Source organism: Vicugna pacos, chromosome 15, assembly GCF_048564905.1.
Source record: "Vicugna pacos chromosome 15, VicPac4, whole genome shotgun sequence".
NCBI classification, from domain to species: Eukaryota; Metazoa; Chordata; class Mammalia; order Artiodactyla; family Camelidae; genus Vicugna; species Vicugna pacos.
Window position 1 is genome coordinate 26,794,001 of NC_133001.1, and position 17,307 is coordinate 26,811,307.

General features: G+C 34.0%; 1 protein-coding gene across 1 annotated transcript in view; it reads right to left on the reverse strand.

Moving 5' to 3' along the window:
- Positions 1-17,307, reverse strand: part of MSH2 (mutS homolog 2) — a 63,182-nt gene that overhangs the window by 12,386 nt on the left and 33,489 nt on the right. Inside the window, exons 8-10 of the mRNA XM_006216436.3 lie at positions 15,441-15,550; positions 2,114-2,237; positions 481-631 (exon numbers count right to left, since the gene is read on the reverse strand). Of these exons, the coding sequence (XP_006216498.1) occupies positions 481-631; positions 2,114-2,237; positions 15,441-15,550 (385 nt within the window). The remainder of the gene's footprint in view (positions 1-480; positions 632-2,113; positions 2,238-15,440; positions 15,551-17,307) is intronic.

Sequence of the window (17,307 nt, forward strand, 5' to 3'; positions counted from 1 at the left end):
CTAATGAATGACTTCATTAAGGCTGGGAGACATCTCCCTAAAGTAACTGGTATATATTCAATAGATATATGAGAAAATTTTGACTTGTAAAAGATAACAAAGTTTTCTTAGAAAAAATAAATGTGAAAATAACTAACAGAGATATAAAGGGGAACTAAGTTTAATAGATATGGAAACATAAAATTAAATGTAATACAATCTATTTCACATTGATAAAAGGATGGTAAGACAGATACGTGAAAGAATAATCTTAAAAACAGACCTAAAGGGCTATGTCAGTCAGTGAAGAAAAGGTGAATTATTTAACAAGTGCTGCTGGGATACCTGACCAAGCTCTTGTAAGAAAAAAAGCTTCAAGCTTATCTTATGTCATATATTAATTAAAAATAAATAAGGCAAAACATCCTTATCACAGAAATTCACATTTCATCAGAGAATAGTTTCATGGGACTATTGAAGGCTTAACATAGGCTGACAAACCTGTTGGTAAATTTAACACCATTTTTCTGCATATCAATTGTACTGAAATTTTTATTATTACGAAGCACTTTTTCTTCCTTGCACGTTACACGAAAGTAATATCCAAATTGTGTGCTGGAATCCAGTTTAATCTGTTTGCCAGGATCCAAACCTTCATGATCAGGGAAAAAAGAAAAAGTATGTCATAGATATCCACAGCCATTTTTCAATGTAAGTGTTTAAAATACTTAAATCTAAATAGTGAAAAATATACTTTTATTATATGACAGCATACTTAAAATTATTAGTATTATCTAACTGAGAAAGATTCACATCCTACTTCACTTTACTTCACTCAAAAACTACATGAGTTAAGGATATCTACAGAATCCTTAAACTCCCTGATCAATGTTCGCTTCTGACGTGACATGGCAGCGGGCAGCACACACTGTTGTAGATGCTGTGGGTATGAGGAAAAATAAGATATGGCCATTGCCCCTGAGGAGTTCTGCATGAGGGTTCTTTAGTTAATCAAAGCATTTCTCTGGAACTAATGTGGAGAATAACTACAGAAAACAAATAGACTTTCCAAACAAAACCTTGAGACAGACTCTGAAGCTCTAGAAAAACGAGGACATATACTTTGTGTTAAGTGTAGGAAACTTTACAAAACAAATGATCAATCAGTTAGACTTTATGCACCTACGATTTCTGAGTTTTTATCTTTGTTCTTTCCTCTTAATCTCATTCATCAATGTGATCCTTAGACTCCAAACCAGAGAGAGACAATTATCTACAAATTACTTGCTAAAGTATAACTGTGGAATATGAGAAGCAGCAAACAACTAAAGACAGAACTCACTCAACTAGGGAAGAAAGAGACCATAGACAGAACATGGAGAGAGCTATGAAATGAGAAGGGTGAATTTCAATATCCTTCAAGGTAAAGATGTTTAAATCTAGGATCTAGTCCGTGTATGGACTCTCCATGGACACTATTAGCAGAAATTTTTATGTATGTTGTTATGGGCATATACAAGAGTTTTACTGCTGTGAGGGGTCTTCTAATATGCTAAGATTTATTTGTTCAACATACATTTGGGAGATGCTCAGAACAAAGAGGTTTATAAATTCAGGGCAAAACAGAACAAAACTGTGTAAGACTAATTAGGGAATTAATAATTTAGGAAATTTAAATCTAATAATTTTTTTAAATTTGATATTAATGAAGTGACTGGGAAGCCCGAAGCCAAGTCAATGAACTACTCCTAGTAGAATTAGGCTAGTAGAGGAGGTGACATTTAAAACAGGTCTTACATGATGCTAAAAAAATAAAAATAAAAATAAAGTAAAAGTTAAAAAAATAAAAGACATAATGGAAGGTTATGCCGGGTGATTTGTTTGGCAGGAACGTGGGGTCATCCTGTAATCAGGAAAATTAGTAAGAGATGAATCTGGAAGGTCAGGCCAGGCTCCAAATGTAAAGAACTCTGTATATAAACTTTAAATGTAATTTTAATCAGTAGAAAAGGGGGCTGGCACTTTAAACAAGAAGTGGCGTGATCAACTGTGTCTTCCAGGAAGGTAATTCTGGCACCAGTGTGAATACTATATAGACAAAAGAATTACTCAAACCTCCAAGACCCAATCTTACCCAGGTCTCTAGCTGCACTTATTAATGTTGACTGCATCTTCTTTTCTAAGTCATCCATTATTTCTCTTAACTCACTCAAGTTAGGGTCAAATGAAGGTTTTACAAGGAATTCATGGTTTTCCACCTATAGACAGAACAAAGAATAGCTAAATTTTGTAAATGATGGATAAATATGAAAATCATGAGTATTTTGCTTTATTTATTTTTCACTAATGTTTTGAGTTAAATGATTCACTATCTGTAAGCTATTCAGTCACAACTATAAGAAATGTCCATTAACAGATGTAAAGAGTTTCATGGATTAGGAACTTAGACCTCTAGATTTACAAAAATTGTTCAAATCAAACAGACAATGCTAATGATGCTTTTGTCACTAATAGTATTCATTATTTTTCCCTATACAATGTTCAAAGACTAATAATAGAATGTGTATTTTTTGTTCAAACCAAGGATCCATCTTAGGGATCTCAAAAGTTAACTCTTGAAATCCCTTTTAAAACAAAATGACTAAAATTTTAACAAAGTTACAACAGAATATTTTTTAAAAAGAATGAAGCCTATCCTTATAGACGTTAAGAACTACTAAAAAGACCTTATTTTATATAAAAACAAAATGTAAAAGTCACTTTTCTAAAACAAGGAGATTTTTTAAAATTCAGTAAGTGGGACTGATATAAATTCCTCCCAATTACTATCTACTTAATCAGAGCACAATCTTCTTCACATACGAATATCGAACACCGCAAGAATAAAATCACATTACAGAAAGTTAGCAAAAAAAAGAGACCAAAATATTTATCAAACCGAGAGACGGTATAGCTCAGTGGTAGAATGTGTGCTTAGTATGCACAAGGTCCTGGGTTCAATCCAGTACCTCCATGAAAATAAACAAGTAAATAAATAAACCTAATTACCTCCCTCCCAAAACAAACAAAGAAAACTCCCGAAAGTAAAAATGCAGTTTGAAGTAGAAACAAAAGAAACTTAAAAAAAATTACCAAATAACTTTCTCAATTTAAACCAAGAAAATAAGATTTAATTATATAATACACTAAAATTTAAATTTTTGAATAAACCTAATTTTTAAAAAGATATAAAAGACTAAAAATAGCTCTGCAAAATATTAACATGTAAAGGATGATATTTTCTTTTATAAAAAAGCACTTGTTTGCATGTATGAGAAAAACATCATTAAATGGGCAAGTATAAAAACATACAACTCACAGATGAAAAAATACGTAGTAAGCTAGCCCATAGAAAAATGCTAAAGCTCTATAATAATACAAGACATGAATATTTAAGCAACCTTAAGATATTATTTTACAGCTGTTTTTTTAAAAGAAAAAAAATCTACCACCAAATACTAACGAGGGTACAGTGAAATTAGTATACTCATTCATTTCTGGTGAGACTCTGAATTGTTATAACCTTTAAAAAAGAAAAAGCAATATGAGACAAGACTCAAGAGATATTTGTTATACTCTGGAACACAGCAATTCTCCTCCTAGGAATTCAATCTACGGAAATAATGCAACAGAAGCAAACAACACAAGGATGAACAAAATCTTCACAAATCTGTTACAACAAAACCTGGAAATAACAGAACAGCATAATATTTGCACAATGGAACATCAATTGAATGTTATACAGTTATTTAAACAGACAATGAAGATGATTTAGATACAAGGACCAAGACTTATGATAATTCCAAGGAAAAAAATTATGCTACAATGGTGGGTTGACAGTGTTACCGACTGGCTTCTGCCAATGAAACTTAAGAGAAGTGAAGCAGAGCCAGGCTAAGTTCCCATCCTCATCCTCACTTTCCAGAAACCCACTGGTGAGCCAACAAAACCCTGAGAATTCTCACTAAGAATTCCAATCTGGAGAGAAGAAAGTTGAATTGGTATCCTTACATTTTCCTTCTGCAGATGGGGGAATACTATTCAGAAAGTGCTGCTGGGAGACCCAAGTGAAACAAAGGACAGGGAATGAGTGGGCTCTAACTTACTAAATATTCTTAGGGCCACACACCAAATGGGGTATCCTTCAGCAATACATTACTCCTCCCAAATAATCTGGGATAACAAAACATACCACTCAACTAAGTTTTCTAACCCAGAACTGAGGTATTCTAATCAACAAGACATATATTACCTACTCAGGACCAGAAATACACCTATTGCACAAAGGAGATAGAACAAAATAAACCCAGGCCTAGAACTCCAAAAAACAAGATAATGAAATCAAGAAACAAGATAAAAAGGAGGAAGGGAAGTTGGATCCTAACAATACATTAAAATACAAATAAATACAACAAAACAAAGAGAAGAGATATTGTTGAATCAAACTACCTGTACTGATACAGTAGAAAAGACCTGATATAATCAGAGAAAATTCATATGAAAGACAGAGATTAAAGTAATTAGAGAAGAGAAAATATGGAAGATACTAGATATCATCTTAAAAAAAAAAGCCTCACAACATTGTAAAATGATTATAAATCAATAAAAAATGTTAAAAAAAAGCCAAAAAACTCCACTATCTGAGAAATACTAGATAAAATATTATAAAAATGTTTTCAAATAAATGTATAGTTGAGTTAGAGAAAATTAATGTCTGAGCTCCTATACAAGTCAAGAGTCCCTAGCATAAAGCCAGGCCAGGGGTACCATTTTAAAAACTTAACTCATGATAAACAGTAACAATTAGGGAAACCTGCCTCTATCAGCCTGGGCCCCTGGTAAAAGGCAGGTGGGCCAGAATCTCCTCCCTGGCAACGTGTAGCTGAAAACCTACCTTCACTGGGGCTGGGATTTCAAATGTCTACTATTTGGGTTGTCAGTGAAAGAAGCTGCTGGTTGTAACCATTTCTATTATCCCCTCCTTCTACACTGATAAAAATGACAATATTTCTTTCACAAGGGACATAACTGCTAAGAACAAAGGCTACATTTTCCTGCTTCCCTTGCAGCTGATATGGGCATATGACTAAATTCCGACCAACAGAATGTGAGCAGAAATGATGTGTACCATTTCCAGAGTATGTCCTCTTCATCCCCTTTTGTCCTTTCCCATTGACTGGGGTGAAGATAAGGTAGTAAGCCATCCTGGAACTTCAAGATGAAGGCAACACCCTAAGGAGGATGGAGAAGGAAGGGAGGAGCCAGACTGCAGAGACAGTGGGGCTGCCCTGCCAGCCCTGTGCTGCTATACTCATTCTGTTACGACAGAAAATTAAACCCCTACTCCTGTTTAAGCCACCATTATTTATTCAAGGTTTCTTCTTCAGCAGCTAAATCTTCGCTCTTAAAAAGTGTCCCTGGGTTAATTACACTGTAGGGTATAGGGCAAAAGCAAATTTTATCTGAAGGGATGTATGATTTGCACAGACAGAACCCAGATAAATGAGAATTCACAATCTAAATATACAGAACAAGGAAACAAGCCACCAAGAACAAGAGAATTAAAAAAAAAAAAAGGTAGGCAGAGGTGGGGGGAAGACTCAGTAGAAACAAGGCAAGGAGCAGATTTAAACTCAAGAAATTTTAGAGATAGAATATTAGATATATTTTAAATGTTTAAATAACAATAATAGAGAATGGAACACATGAGCAAAGAAAAGTTATTACTTAAAAAAAAAGACTAGGCAGAGTTAGGAATGAACCAAATAACTTCTATAAATGAAAAATATAATCATTGGAGAAAAAAAAACCCAATGGATTGTTAAACATATAAGTTACAGAATTAGACAACCTGAAGTAATCATCACAAAGAGAGCAGCAAGATACATGGCAAAAAAAAGAATGTCCAATCAGTTTTAGAAAAAGAGAATGAAGAAACACAATATTCAAAGAGATAATAATTGATTAATTTTCTAGAACCGATAAAAGACATGAATTCTCTGATTTAGAAAACATAGCAAATCCAAATGGGAAAAATAAAAAGAAACCCACTTTTGGACCCAGAGTAGTAAAAGGAACAAACATCTGGACCAAGACTCATAAACAATAATAGTGTAAGCCAAAGGACAGTGGAATACAATCTTACAGGTACTAAGGAAAAGTAGCTGTCAATCTGGAATTGTACAACTAGATGAAATATCCTTCAAGAACAAGGCTGAAATACAGACACCTCCAATCAAACAAAACCTGACTAACAGACCTCTCAATAAAGGAACTCCTAAAGAATATCCAGGAAGGAGAAATGAATAACAAAGAAAGTGATATGATATGGGCAAATTTAAACTAAACGCTGACTATATAGAATAGAAATCTAAGGGATAAAAAAGTAGAACTGAAAAACCAGCCAATAATGAAGAAATGTCATCTGATCTTAGGTATTGTAAGGTCCTGATATTTTGGAGGGTAAGTGAGAAGATGCTGATAGTCCTTTGACTTTGATGAGTTAAGCATACATTTTTAAAAAATTTGTGAGTAACTTCAAATCAGTGCATGTGCGATAGGATGGGGGAGAAGAATGAGAAGAGGCAAAACGAAACTTTTTACACCTGATCAATATAAAAGTAAGAGAGAACAGGTAGGAGAATCAGAAAGAAAAGAAATCACAATATAATTTAGTAGAAAGAAATCCGAACTGCCACTTAAAAAAAAAAAGAAATTATCAAATTAAATCTAAAAATAAAATCTAGCTGTAAGTTTTATTTAAACCATGAAGACTCTCTAAGTATAGGAAAAGATACACCAGGTAAAAAATGAAAAAGACTCTGGCATTGCTTTCTTATCAGACTCTGGCATTTCTTTCTTATTATCAGACAAAATAAATCTAAGGCAAAAGGCATTACTAATGGTAGTGTCCCTAAAGAATGAAGGAGGTTCAAGTCACCACAAAGAAATGACAACTCTGTGCCTTGAAAATGTATGAAGAAAAAATGACCTGAATCATATGAAGAAATCCACATTTTTCTCAGTAACTCAGTAGAACAAAAATTAGCAAATATCCTGACAATGTGAACGAAACAACTAATGCTTCATCTAATGGACATATAGAGAAATTTGCAACCAAAATTAGGGAGCACAGGGTGGAGGGTGGGAAGGGATAGACTGGGATTTCAAAATTGTAGAATAGATAAACAAGATTACACTGTATAGCACAGGGAAATATACACAAAATGTTATGATAAATCACAGAGAAAAAAATGTGACAATGAGTGTGTATATGTCCATGAATGACTGAAAAATTGTGCTGAACACTGGAATTTGACACAACACTGTAAAATGATTATGAATCAATAAAAAAGGTTAAAAAAATTAGGGAGCACATGTAATCTACAAGTACATGGAGAACTTTTATGAAATTGACACACATCAATCTTCGAAATTTAAAAACTTATTTCTAAACAAGAGACAAACCAAAGAACAAATGATAATGGGAATAAAAGACTTAAAACTGAGTAAGAAATTGTACCTCTCGAAACTCACAGGATGCATTCAGCTAAAGCAACACACAGAAGGAAAAGAATAATCTTAAATGCTTAGTAAAAAAGAGAAGTCTGGAAAAATTGGGAACACTCAACTGAAGAGGATGAAAAGAGACCAAAAACAGATGAAATATGTATATGTAAGAATGGAAATTAATGTGAAAATAAAGATACAAAAGAAGATTTTAAAAGTCACAAGCTGATTCTCTAAAAAACAAACTGTGGAAAGGAGGAAATATCAAGGGAGGCACAAATAAATCGTATTTAAAATAAATAGGCAATCTATCTGTAAATACAGTGGTGCTTTTAAAAATAGTAAGCAATCACTATGAACAACTTTTGGCAATTGGAAAGCTCAGAAAGAAATACATACTTCCTAGAAAAAGGGTCTAGTATCCAGAATATATATAGAACTCCTGCAACTCAACAACAGAAAGACAACCCAATTTAAAAATGAGAAAAGAATCTGAATGAGTATTTCTCCAAGTATATAAAATGGTCAACAAAATATAAAAAGATGCTTATCGTTAGACAACAGGGAAATACAAATCAAAACCACAATGGAATACAACATCACAACCACTAGGATGGCTATTAAAACAAACAACAGAATAAAACAAAGCAAAAAAAGGCAAGAAAATAACAAGTATTAGCAACAATGTGGAGAAACTGGAATCTTCATATATTGCTGGTGGGAATGTTAAATGGTGTGACTATGGAAAACAGTTTAGTGATTCCTCAAAAAGTTAAACATAAAATTCCCATATGACCCAGCAATTTTACTCCTAGGAAGGACTAAACAAATACTTGTACGTGACTGTTCAAAGGAGTACTATTCTTAATTGCCAAAAGGTAGAAACAATCTACATGTCCATCAACAACTGAAGAGATAAACAAAATGTATATCCATACAATGGAAAATTATTAAGCAGTAAAAGAGAGTGAAGCACTGATATTAAGCATCAATGTGGCTGAACCTCGAACATGTCATACTAAGTAAAAGAAGCCAGTCACAAAGGCCACACACTGTAATAACGCCATTTATAAGAAATGTCTAAAACTGGCAAGTCTGTAGAGACAAAAAGTAGATTAGTGGTTGTCAGCATCTGGGGAAACTGTGTAGGAGAGTAACTGCTAATAGGTATAGGTTTTCTTTTGATGTAATGAAAATATTTTGAAACTAAGTGGTGGTGGCTGCACAACATTGTGAATGTACTAAATGCCAATGAATAGTATACGCACGCTAAAATGGTTAATTTTATGTAAATTCACTTTAAAAAATATAATCACTGGAAAGGAAAAAAAAAGGAAAGATATAATGTTCATGGACAGAAAGATTCAATGCTATAATGACACTGATTCTCCCCTAAGTTAATTCTTAAATACAATTTCAACCAAAATACTGGTAAGAAAATATTATTTATAAAGTTTAGAAATAATCGATAGTACATATTAATGAAATGCATAAAAACAATAATAAAACACAAATTCCAGGATAGCAGGTACTTCTGTGGAGGGATGTGTGCAAATAGGACTTTGTAGTGAGAATATACATATTGACCATATTATGTATGACAAATATTTTACAGTCAAATTTTAAAACTTTTAAATACCTCAGAAAGTAGGAAAGAGGATGGAGAAATTAATGGGAGAAAGGATATGGATAGGAAGAAAGAAGGGAGAAGGAAAGAGGGAGGGAAGGAAAAAAAGCTAAAGGCCTAGGGCACCACAAAGAGGAAAATAGGGTAAGATAAAGGGGAAAGAGTAAAAGGAGTGAAGGCAAGAGAACAAGAAGGAAGAGTTCTTCAGGCATCCAGGCAGGAAGAGTACATCACCTGGAATGTAGGGGTGTGCAGGAGGGTGGGGAGGAGGGAGTGGTAGTAAATCAGAGTGGTAACAGGCATTTCATCAACACTGAACATCTGTAGGTAGGGGGGCATCACCCTCAAAGTTTAGGAAAGCTGTAACTACAATCATGAAGATCTGTTTGAGAATAAAGCTAAAAGACAGATACTTTTATCAAGCATGAAATAATTCAAGGACTATAATATCCATCAACTTTTCTTTTTAAAAAAAACAAAACACCTGAAAAACAAATCTAGCTAAATAAAAATGGAATCAAACATTTTTAAACCCAGGAATGAAAAAGAAGCCACAATAAAAAGGACATGGTGGTCACTGAATCCAGTTACATATAAACATGAACATTAAACAGCATGGAAACTGGAATTAAGGATACAGGCATATTGTGCATATTTTAGACCTGGCCAATGTTAAAATATAATTATTAAAAACAAGAGGTATGAGAGTTCTGTAGAAGCACATATGAGAGTGGTTAACTGTTCAACTTTCAGAGCAGGTAATTAATACTATCCAAAACTGAAACATGTCCTTCAAAGAAATCTCCAATCTCTTCATATTTTTTCTAATTTGTTTCTTTAACCTATCTTTTAGATTATTTTCCCTCTCTTGTGGTGAAAAGTCATTTACTGGAAGTTCAACAATTCCCTCCCATAATTTTTTTTCTGTTACACTGAAAAACATTAAGTTGAAACCTTTTAAAATTAAAAGCAACATCCATAGCATGAGCCCCTTTCTCTAAGTAATCTATGCATCTGTCTGTATGTATCCATAAAAAGACTGTGAGCTGTACCATTAACTGTCTCTCAATGAGGGCACTACTAGGATTCTGAGTGGGACAATGTTGTAAGGGACTAAAACACAAAATATCAACATCTGTCCCCTAAACCTTCAATACCACCCACACTTGATAAAGACTAAATGTTAATAACGATTATTTCTGCGTGGTAGATGTGGAGGATATTTTTAACTTTCATATCTCTATCTTTCTGTACTGTTTGAATATAGGTATCAGTTTTACAAAAACAGTGTTTTGTTTTTTGAAGGATAACTATAAGCAAAAAATGTCAATGTGTTTTGAGAGTTACTTCTAGGTGGGAGAATATGAATACTTCCCTCTTTTTGTATTTCTTTTTTGTTTCCAAGAACAAAAATTTTAAAGCATTTATATGCAGTTATTTATATAGTTTATTTATATGTAAGTTTATAAGTTATATATATTCATATAATGATGATATAGCTGTATCAGGATTATACAATTGTGGCTTTTTAAAAAAAGACTTCAATTTTTTTGTCTTGATATTTTCAATAAAAATTTATCTAAAGTCACAACTTTTCCAATAGATGAAATATCAATTATAAGTGTATGTGAAAACTAAGATCAAAGATAAAATGGTCCAAATACATACAGAAAGGTTTAAAATTGTTAATATATCTCACTGAATCACCCAATAAACTAATATTGTTTCTTTGTTGTCAAAAATCACTGCTTTTTTTTTAACCTTGTCTTGGGGTTGTTTTGCTCTACATTTACTTCAAAAATAGAAAATCTTTCTATAAGATTTACAGAAAACAGCCACAAAAACACCTGAAGCATTTATATACAAAGCTAAGCCTAGGAAAAAATAAAAATTAGCTCAATCACTCCTCATATAAATAACTGCTCCCTTCATCACATGAACTCCTAAGTGTACAGCTGGAAAATATGAAATCATACCTGAAACAACTGATATTCTCCTGAGGTTTTCTCAAAGTGGTTCTGAGTCACATTAATTGAAGTGCTTAAGTTCACTACAAATATCTACAATGACAGCGAATTCACCTTATAACCTGAGATAAGTTTAAAGGTTTGTAACTGAGAATAAAGAAGATACTATACTAGCTGTATTCCAGGTTTTCAAATAGGACTCTGATTTACTTAAAAGACAGTAATCACACTGTAAAACACGATAGCTTACAGTTACAGGACAGAATCTTAGGAGACACTGCTGGTGGTCTTACAACAGTTATTTCCTTCCCCCTTCCCAGAAATGCTCTTACTTGATCTACCTCCAACTAGAGAACTATCTAGTTATCTCAGGCCAGTCATCACATTCTATTTCCCTGGCCACAATCACTGCTTAAATAGCCCCACCAAGGCAAACTGCAGGACTCTTTCTTGGAATGTGGAGTCAATTGCTACTGCCATCCTAGAGCCAGAAGAGGAAACAGCCTTAGGTCAAAATTAAAGTCACAAAAAAAAGAAGAGGTCAAGAAACTAGGTCCTTTGGATGGCCTCATTGAGCTGCTGGACAAAGCAACTCTAAACAAAGCCTATTCCATCTATAGATTTTAAATTTCATGAGCCAACGTGTACTGAGTTTTAGGTTACCTGCAAAGTAAAGAGTCCTAATTGATACAAAGTTTATCCTCAAATAATCTACTCATGGGGAAAAAAAAAAAAAGGAAACCCTATAATTAACATCACATTGAAGGGGTCCACAGCATGCCACTGTGGCATAAAAATCACATGGAGAGTAAAGCTCTTGACAGTAGACTTTATTTCTGAACTCTCTTACCTCCCTAACAGTAAAGCCTCCTCAAAGAACTCAATTGTCATAAGCCCTCTTCCAGGGAGTTTCAAAACCAAGGAAGTCAAACAAAACTACCATCATTTCTTCCATCTGTTCTCCAAAGGGCTTGTTTATCTTTCCTAAAAGACATCTGTTTTCTAGTAAGTGCCCTTTCTCCCTCTCTCCTTTCCCGATTAAGATCGTACATAAGTTCCAAATTCTAACAGCTTCCTTGAGTCAAATTTTTCTGTGAACTCAAAAATCTGGTCTCTTTTGCTAACCTAATCTGGTTTTGTCAATTTAATTAGCAGTCCCCTAAACAATGAACCTTAGAGTAGAAGAAAAGTTTTTCTTCCCCTACAAAGTTAACTACTTAATATTCTACTTTCAGATTTTAAAATTGCTAAAGTGACAGTAACGAAATTAGGACAAATGACCTCCACTTTTTCAGTCTATGTCCCCCTAATTGCACTACTTCCCTTCCCAAAATCCACACTCTTCCCAGACATTTACAGAATCTTACAACATTCTAATCCCATAGCAGAATTCAGGAATTAACACTAACTACTATTGTATAGTCATAGCAAATTCTAGTTTACAGGTATGTGTCAAGTATTTCAGATCAAAATAAAAATCCTTAACCCACAATAAGGATAATATAATGGAGTTGAAGAAAGCACACCAGGCTGTTAACACTGTTCATCTGAAAAGAGGGAAGGAGAAATATCTAGGATGGTCATTTCTGCCTCTGTATTTCTTTGTATCATTTTGTTTCACTTGTTCTAATATTATGTGCTACATTTATAAGTAGAAAAGAATCAAATAAAGAAAAACACTTAAATTTATATCCTGGTATTTTACATATCTTTCTGAAAAACTACCCCCAAGCACACTAAATGAAAACTACAAAGAAGAGGTCAGTAAATCACTAACTGAACATCATTATTGGTGGGGAATGTTTTGCTTATTTGCTATCAAGCAGATATATATTCCAAGGGCTGAATCTATAGTCAAAATATTGTATGAAAGGAGGAACAAAGGAAGGGAGGGAGGGAGTCAAAAGGCATAATATAAAGTAAAATATCCAAGATTTTATCATCTTGCTGCCTTTTGTAATTATCATAGTAGTGACTGATATCCTGAGTCTAATGAAAAAGATAATACTGTTTATTGCAGGAAAATAGCTTTTATTGTCCAAAAATGGGGGAAGGGGAGAAGAGGGTGGTATCAAAAGGCAGGGGCACCTCTGCGTCTGTTGGGCAGGCTAGGTATGTGTGAAGATGATGGCCCAAATAAGACAGCTGTGGGGCATCTTTAATAGATGATCTGGACACTGATAGAGGGGCTCAACTATACAGACCAATTTTCTGGCCAGATAATGCCCTGTGATGGCCCAAGAATGCAGCATTTTAAGAAGGCTATAAATTGGTGGGAAGAAATCACACAATCATTCTCATCACTCTGAGATATGAATGCACTTTTAATTTATTAAACAAGCAGTTCTCAAAGTTCAGTTCTCAGACAACCAGCATCATTTGGACACATGTTTGAAATGAAAATATTCCCGCCCCATTCCAGACCTAAAGAATCTGATTCTGGGGGATAGAACTCAGCAATCTGTTTTGACAAGCCCACCAAGTTTGAGACCCACAATATTAAGGCATGGAGATAGCAACTTAGAAAAATAAAGGTGGTCACAAAGGGCAAAATCAACTGCAGCATTTCATCAGAGCTTTGCCTGACCTCTGGGTTCCTTCAAGTGTCTACAGTTGTGGTAACATGGAAACGCTCAATTCTTGCTTTCCCACCTATTTTTAGTCAGAGTCTTTGTTAACCATCAAGAGCTATACCATTGCTTAAAGGAATGTTTACAAATATCCAACTCTGCCCTATCATAGGTAAGGCCACATCCTCAGCTGCAGGGAGTGGGGGAATAGTGTTCAGTATCCAGATGTCTCTGAATGGTATTTCTGCCTCGCAATGATCTAAAAGTTGTGCACCTAAAATCATTTCACTAATAGCAACATTACAGAGTAAACAATAGCTAAAACACAAGTTTTCTGGTTGCTTAACCTACAAGTAAATGGAAAAGATTGCCCTGTCACTGACAAAATATTACCAGAAAAGTGAAGCATTTATTTATACCTATATACACACACTCACGTGCTTCTAAAAACCAAAGAACTCTAAGTAAATGGGGTTTAATTTTCTTTAAATCTCAGTTAATGATCCAGTAAAAACAAAATAAGTCAACATTACATATGGCAAATGTTAATTCTAATAAATTCAGTTATTAAGAAGAATGCAAAAAAAAAAGAATGCAAAAAACTATTCTTTAATAAGAATGATGTAAGCACATATTCTCTGCATGATCATTTTTCACAGGTAATTTAGTGTAGAAAAATTCCCAAGTATTAGTATTTAGAGTCATGGATAACATTTAGTATATCAACAAATATTTCAGGAGATATGCACATCCACTAACCTCCTGCCCCAAAGACCTTCCCCTACGTGGAAAACAAACAAGAGAAGCTGTCTTTTCTTATGTTTCATATTTACCTCTGTCCTCTTTCCTGTTTCCATGGCTATAATTTTTTTAACATTTTTTATTGATTTATAATCATTTTACAATGTTGTGTCAAATTCCAGTGTTCAGCACAATTTTTCAGTCATTCATGGACATATACACACTCATTGTCACATTTTTTTCTCTGTGAGTTATCATAACATTTTGTGTATATTTCCCTGTGTTATACAGTGTAATCTTGTTTATCTATTCTAAAATTTTGAAATCCCAGTCTATCCCTTCCCACCGTCCACCCCCCTGGTAACCACAAGTCTGTATTCTCTGTCTGTGAGTCTATTTCTGTCCTGTATTTATGCTTTGTTTTTGTTTGTTTGTTTGTTTTTGTTTTTGTTTTTTAGATTCCACATATGAGCGATCTCATATGGTATTTTTCTTTCTCTTTCTGGCTTACTTCACTTAGAATGACATTCTCCAGGAGCATCCATATTGCTGCAAATGGCATTATGTTGTCGGTTTTTATAGCTGAGTAGTATTCCATTGTATAAATATACCACATCTTCTTTATCCAGTCACCTGTTGATGGACATTTAGGCTGTTTCCATGGTTTGGCTATTGTATCCATAGCTATAATTTTCCTTCTTTCTTGAAATTAAAACTCAGCTTGCATATGTGAAATTTTTTATTTATGAGATTTCCTTTAACCAGGCCACTTATGCCCAATATTCACTTCCTCTGTTAATCTTTCTTAATTTTCACCCACTGAAATGATTGTTATTTTTAAAAAAAATTTTAGCCCTTTCCCCATAACTTAATCTTACATCCACTGTATCAAAGGCACCTTACAAAAGTGCCAAAATTAAACACTAAAAAGAGAAATCTGAAAAGTTTTCTGATTTGCTTTTGCTTTTCAAAACTTTTCTGCTACATGAATTAGAGTATATTGCATACCTGATCCATATCTAAAGTTGTTTCTATCATTTCCTGAAACTTGGAGAAATCAGAACGAAGATCAATAAAAGGAGTCACAAAAATTGCCAACAGCAAGGCTTGATGTTTTCCTAAAAAAAAAAGCAAAAATAAAAATAAATAACTATAAACCATGAAAATTCAACTGAGATAATAATGGGCATCATTTAATCCAAAAAGCACAAATAGTGCAACAGATCTCCAAAGTTACAACTTCTCTTAATTCAAATATGTTTAGTATCTATATAGAAAGGGAGATAATTTGGCACTCAAAGCTTCCCACTATTAAAACATCACCTCCCCTGCTGTCTGTAATCTCCTTCATAAGAGGTACTACAGATGCAGAAATCTGACATTAATTACAACCAAATGAACTGCATTTTTTTGTAGATTTAATAACAAAAAGTCATAGTCTTTAAAATAAAATACCTCTAACTTACCTTATAAATCCCTAATTTCCATTAATAATACAGTGTTTAACAGAGGTTAAATCAAGCCAAGTATTTACACTGAAACTTGGCTTGATGCTACTTAAGGGTTCATGCTGGGGAATTTTGTGACAAGGGGTAAGTGAAGCAAGAGTCTACAGTGTGAAAGGCATGAGTACAGACCTGGGTGCCAATCCTTGCTCTTCCACCTACCAGCTGTGTGACCTAGAGCGTGCTACTCTAGCTGTATTTCCCTGTCCATTACAATGGGAGTGATCATAACAGCTATCAAGATGCAACACTTAGTGTAGTACTTGACGCTTAACAGAAGCTCAGCAACAGTTACCATGTATTATTATTGGTTATAACACAAGGATTTTTTTTCTTATCTTCAATAAATTCCCTTAGAAGAACTCTGCAAGTGATCTCCATCATATTGCACTTCACTCTGAAGCAACAGTTTTCAACCTTTTCCAGAAGTATCAGTAGCTCTTGATTGAGAGAAGAATGAAAAAGCTATGGTGGTAGTCAGCAAAACTGTTACAGTAACTCAAGATTTATTATTAATCAGAACAATATCTAGACATATTTAGAAAATAGTACATATGTGTGAAACATTATTTAGACAGTCTATGAACAACACTTTGCCCACATAATGTCTGTTGTGCTACAATGCCTAGTTCTTTATTCTGAATTAGCTCACATGCTACTAAAGAGAGGAATGGTGGCAACAAAACATGATGGTGGCATTGCTGCACGAATGATTTTTTCCCCCCAGGCCATTAATGTTTTGAAGCGTTCAGAGGCAAGCTTTCACACAATTAAAGAGTAAGCATAGCAATATAGAAGACCTCAGAGTGGCTGGCTTAATGGCCACTATACTTTGTACTAAGTTAAGATAATGTGGAAAGGCTGAGTATAGATGAAGGATACAGAAAGATTTGCCAATGTTTAAAAAAAAATTTATTTACTGAATTCTATATACCCTGGTTCAGATTTTTAACTTTGTTGAAACTGATCTTTATTAGAAGCAAATGCCAGCGAAGGACATTTCAAATGAGGAAACAAGAGCCCCAGACTTTAAGGCTGCAAAGAGACACCTGATACTGGGGTGGGTACAAACGCGATGAAGATTTATGTAGGCTGCTGTTTTTATTAAAGTTAGTTAATGCTTTTGTTAGTAACTATTTAAAATTTTTCATGTATTTTGAGGTCTCTCTTAACTCTGTTTTTTCTGCAAGTTCTGTTTTCTACCACATGACTTTGGAGAAGGTAAAGTTTTCTGAGAAAACACAAGCAGTATTATGACAGAAAGACCTGTATAAACTTCAGAACCTATCATCCTCAACATAAGCTCCAGCCCCTCAGGCACACAGGCCCACCTTGCTACAGCTCTTCTCAAAGTTAAGGTCCCTTCTGTG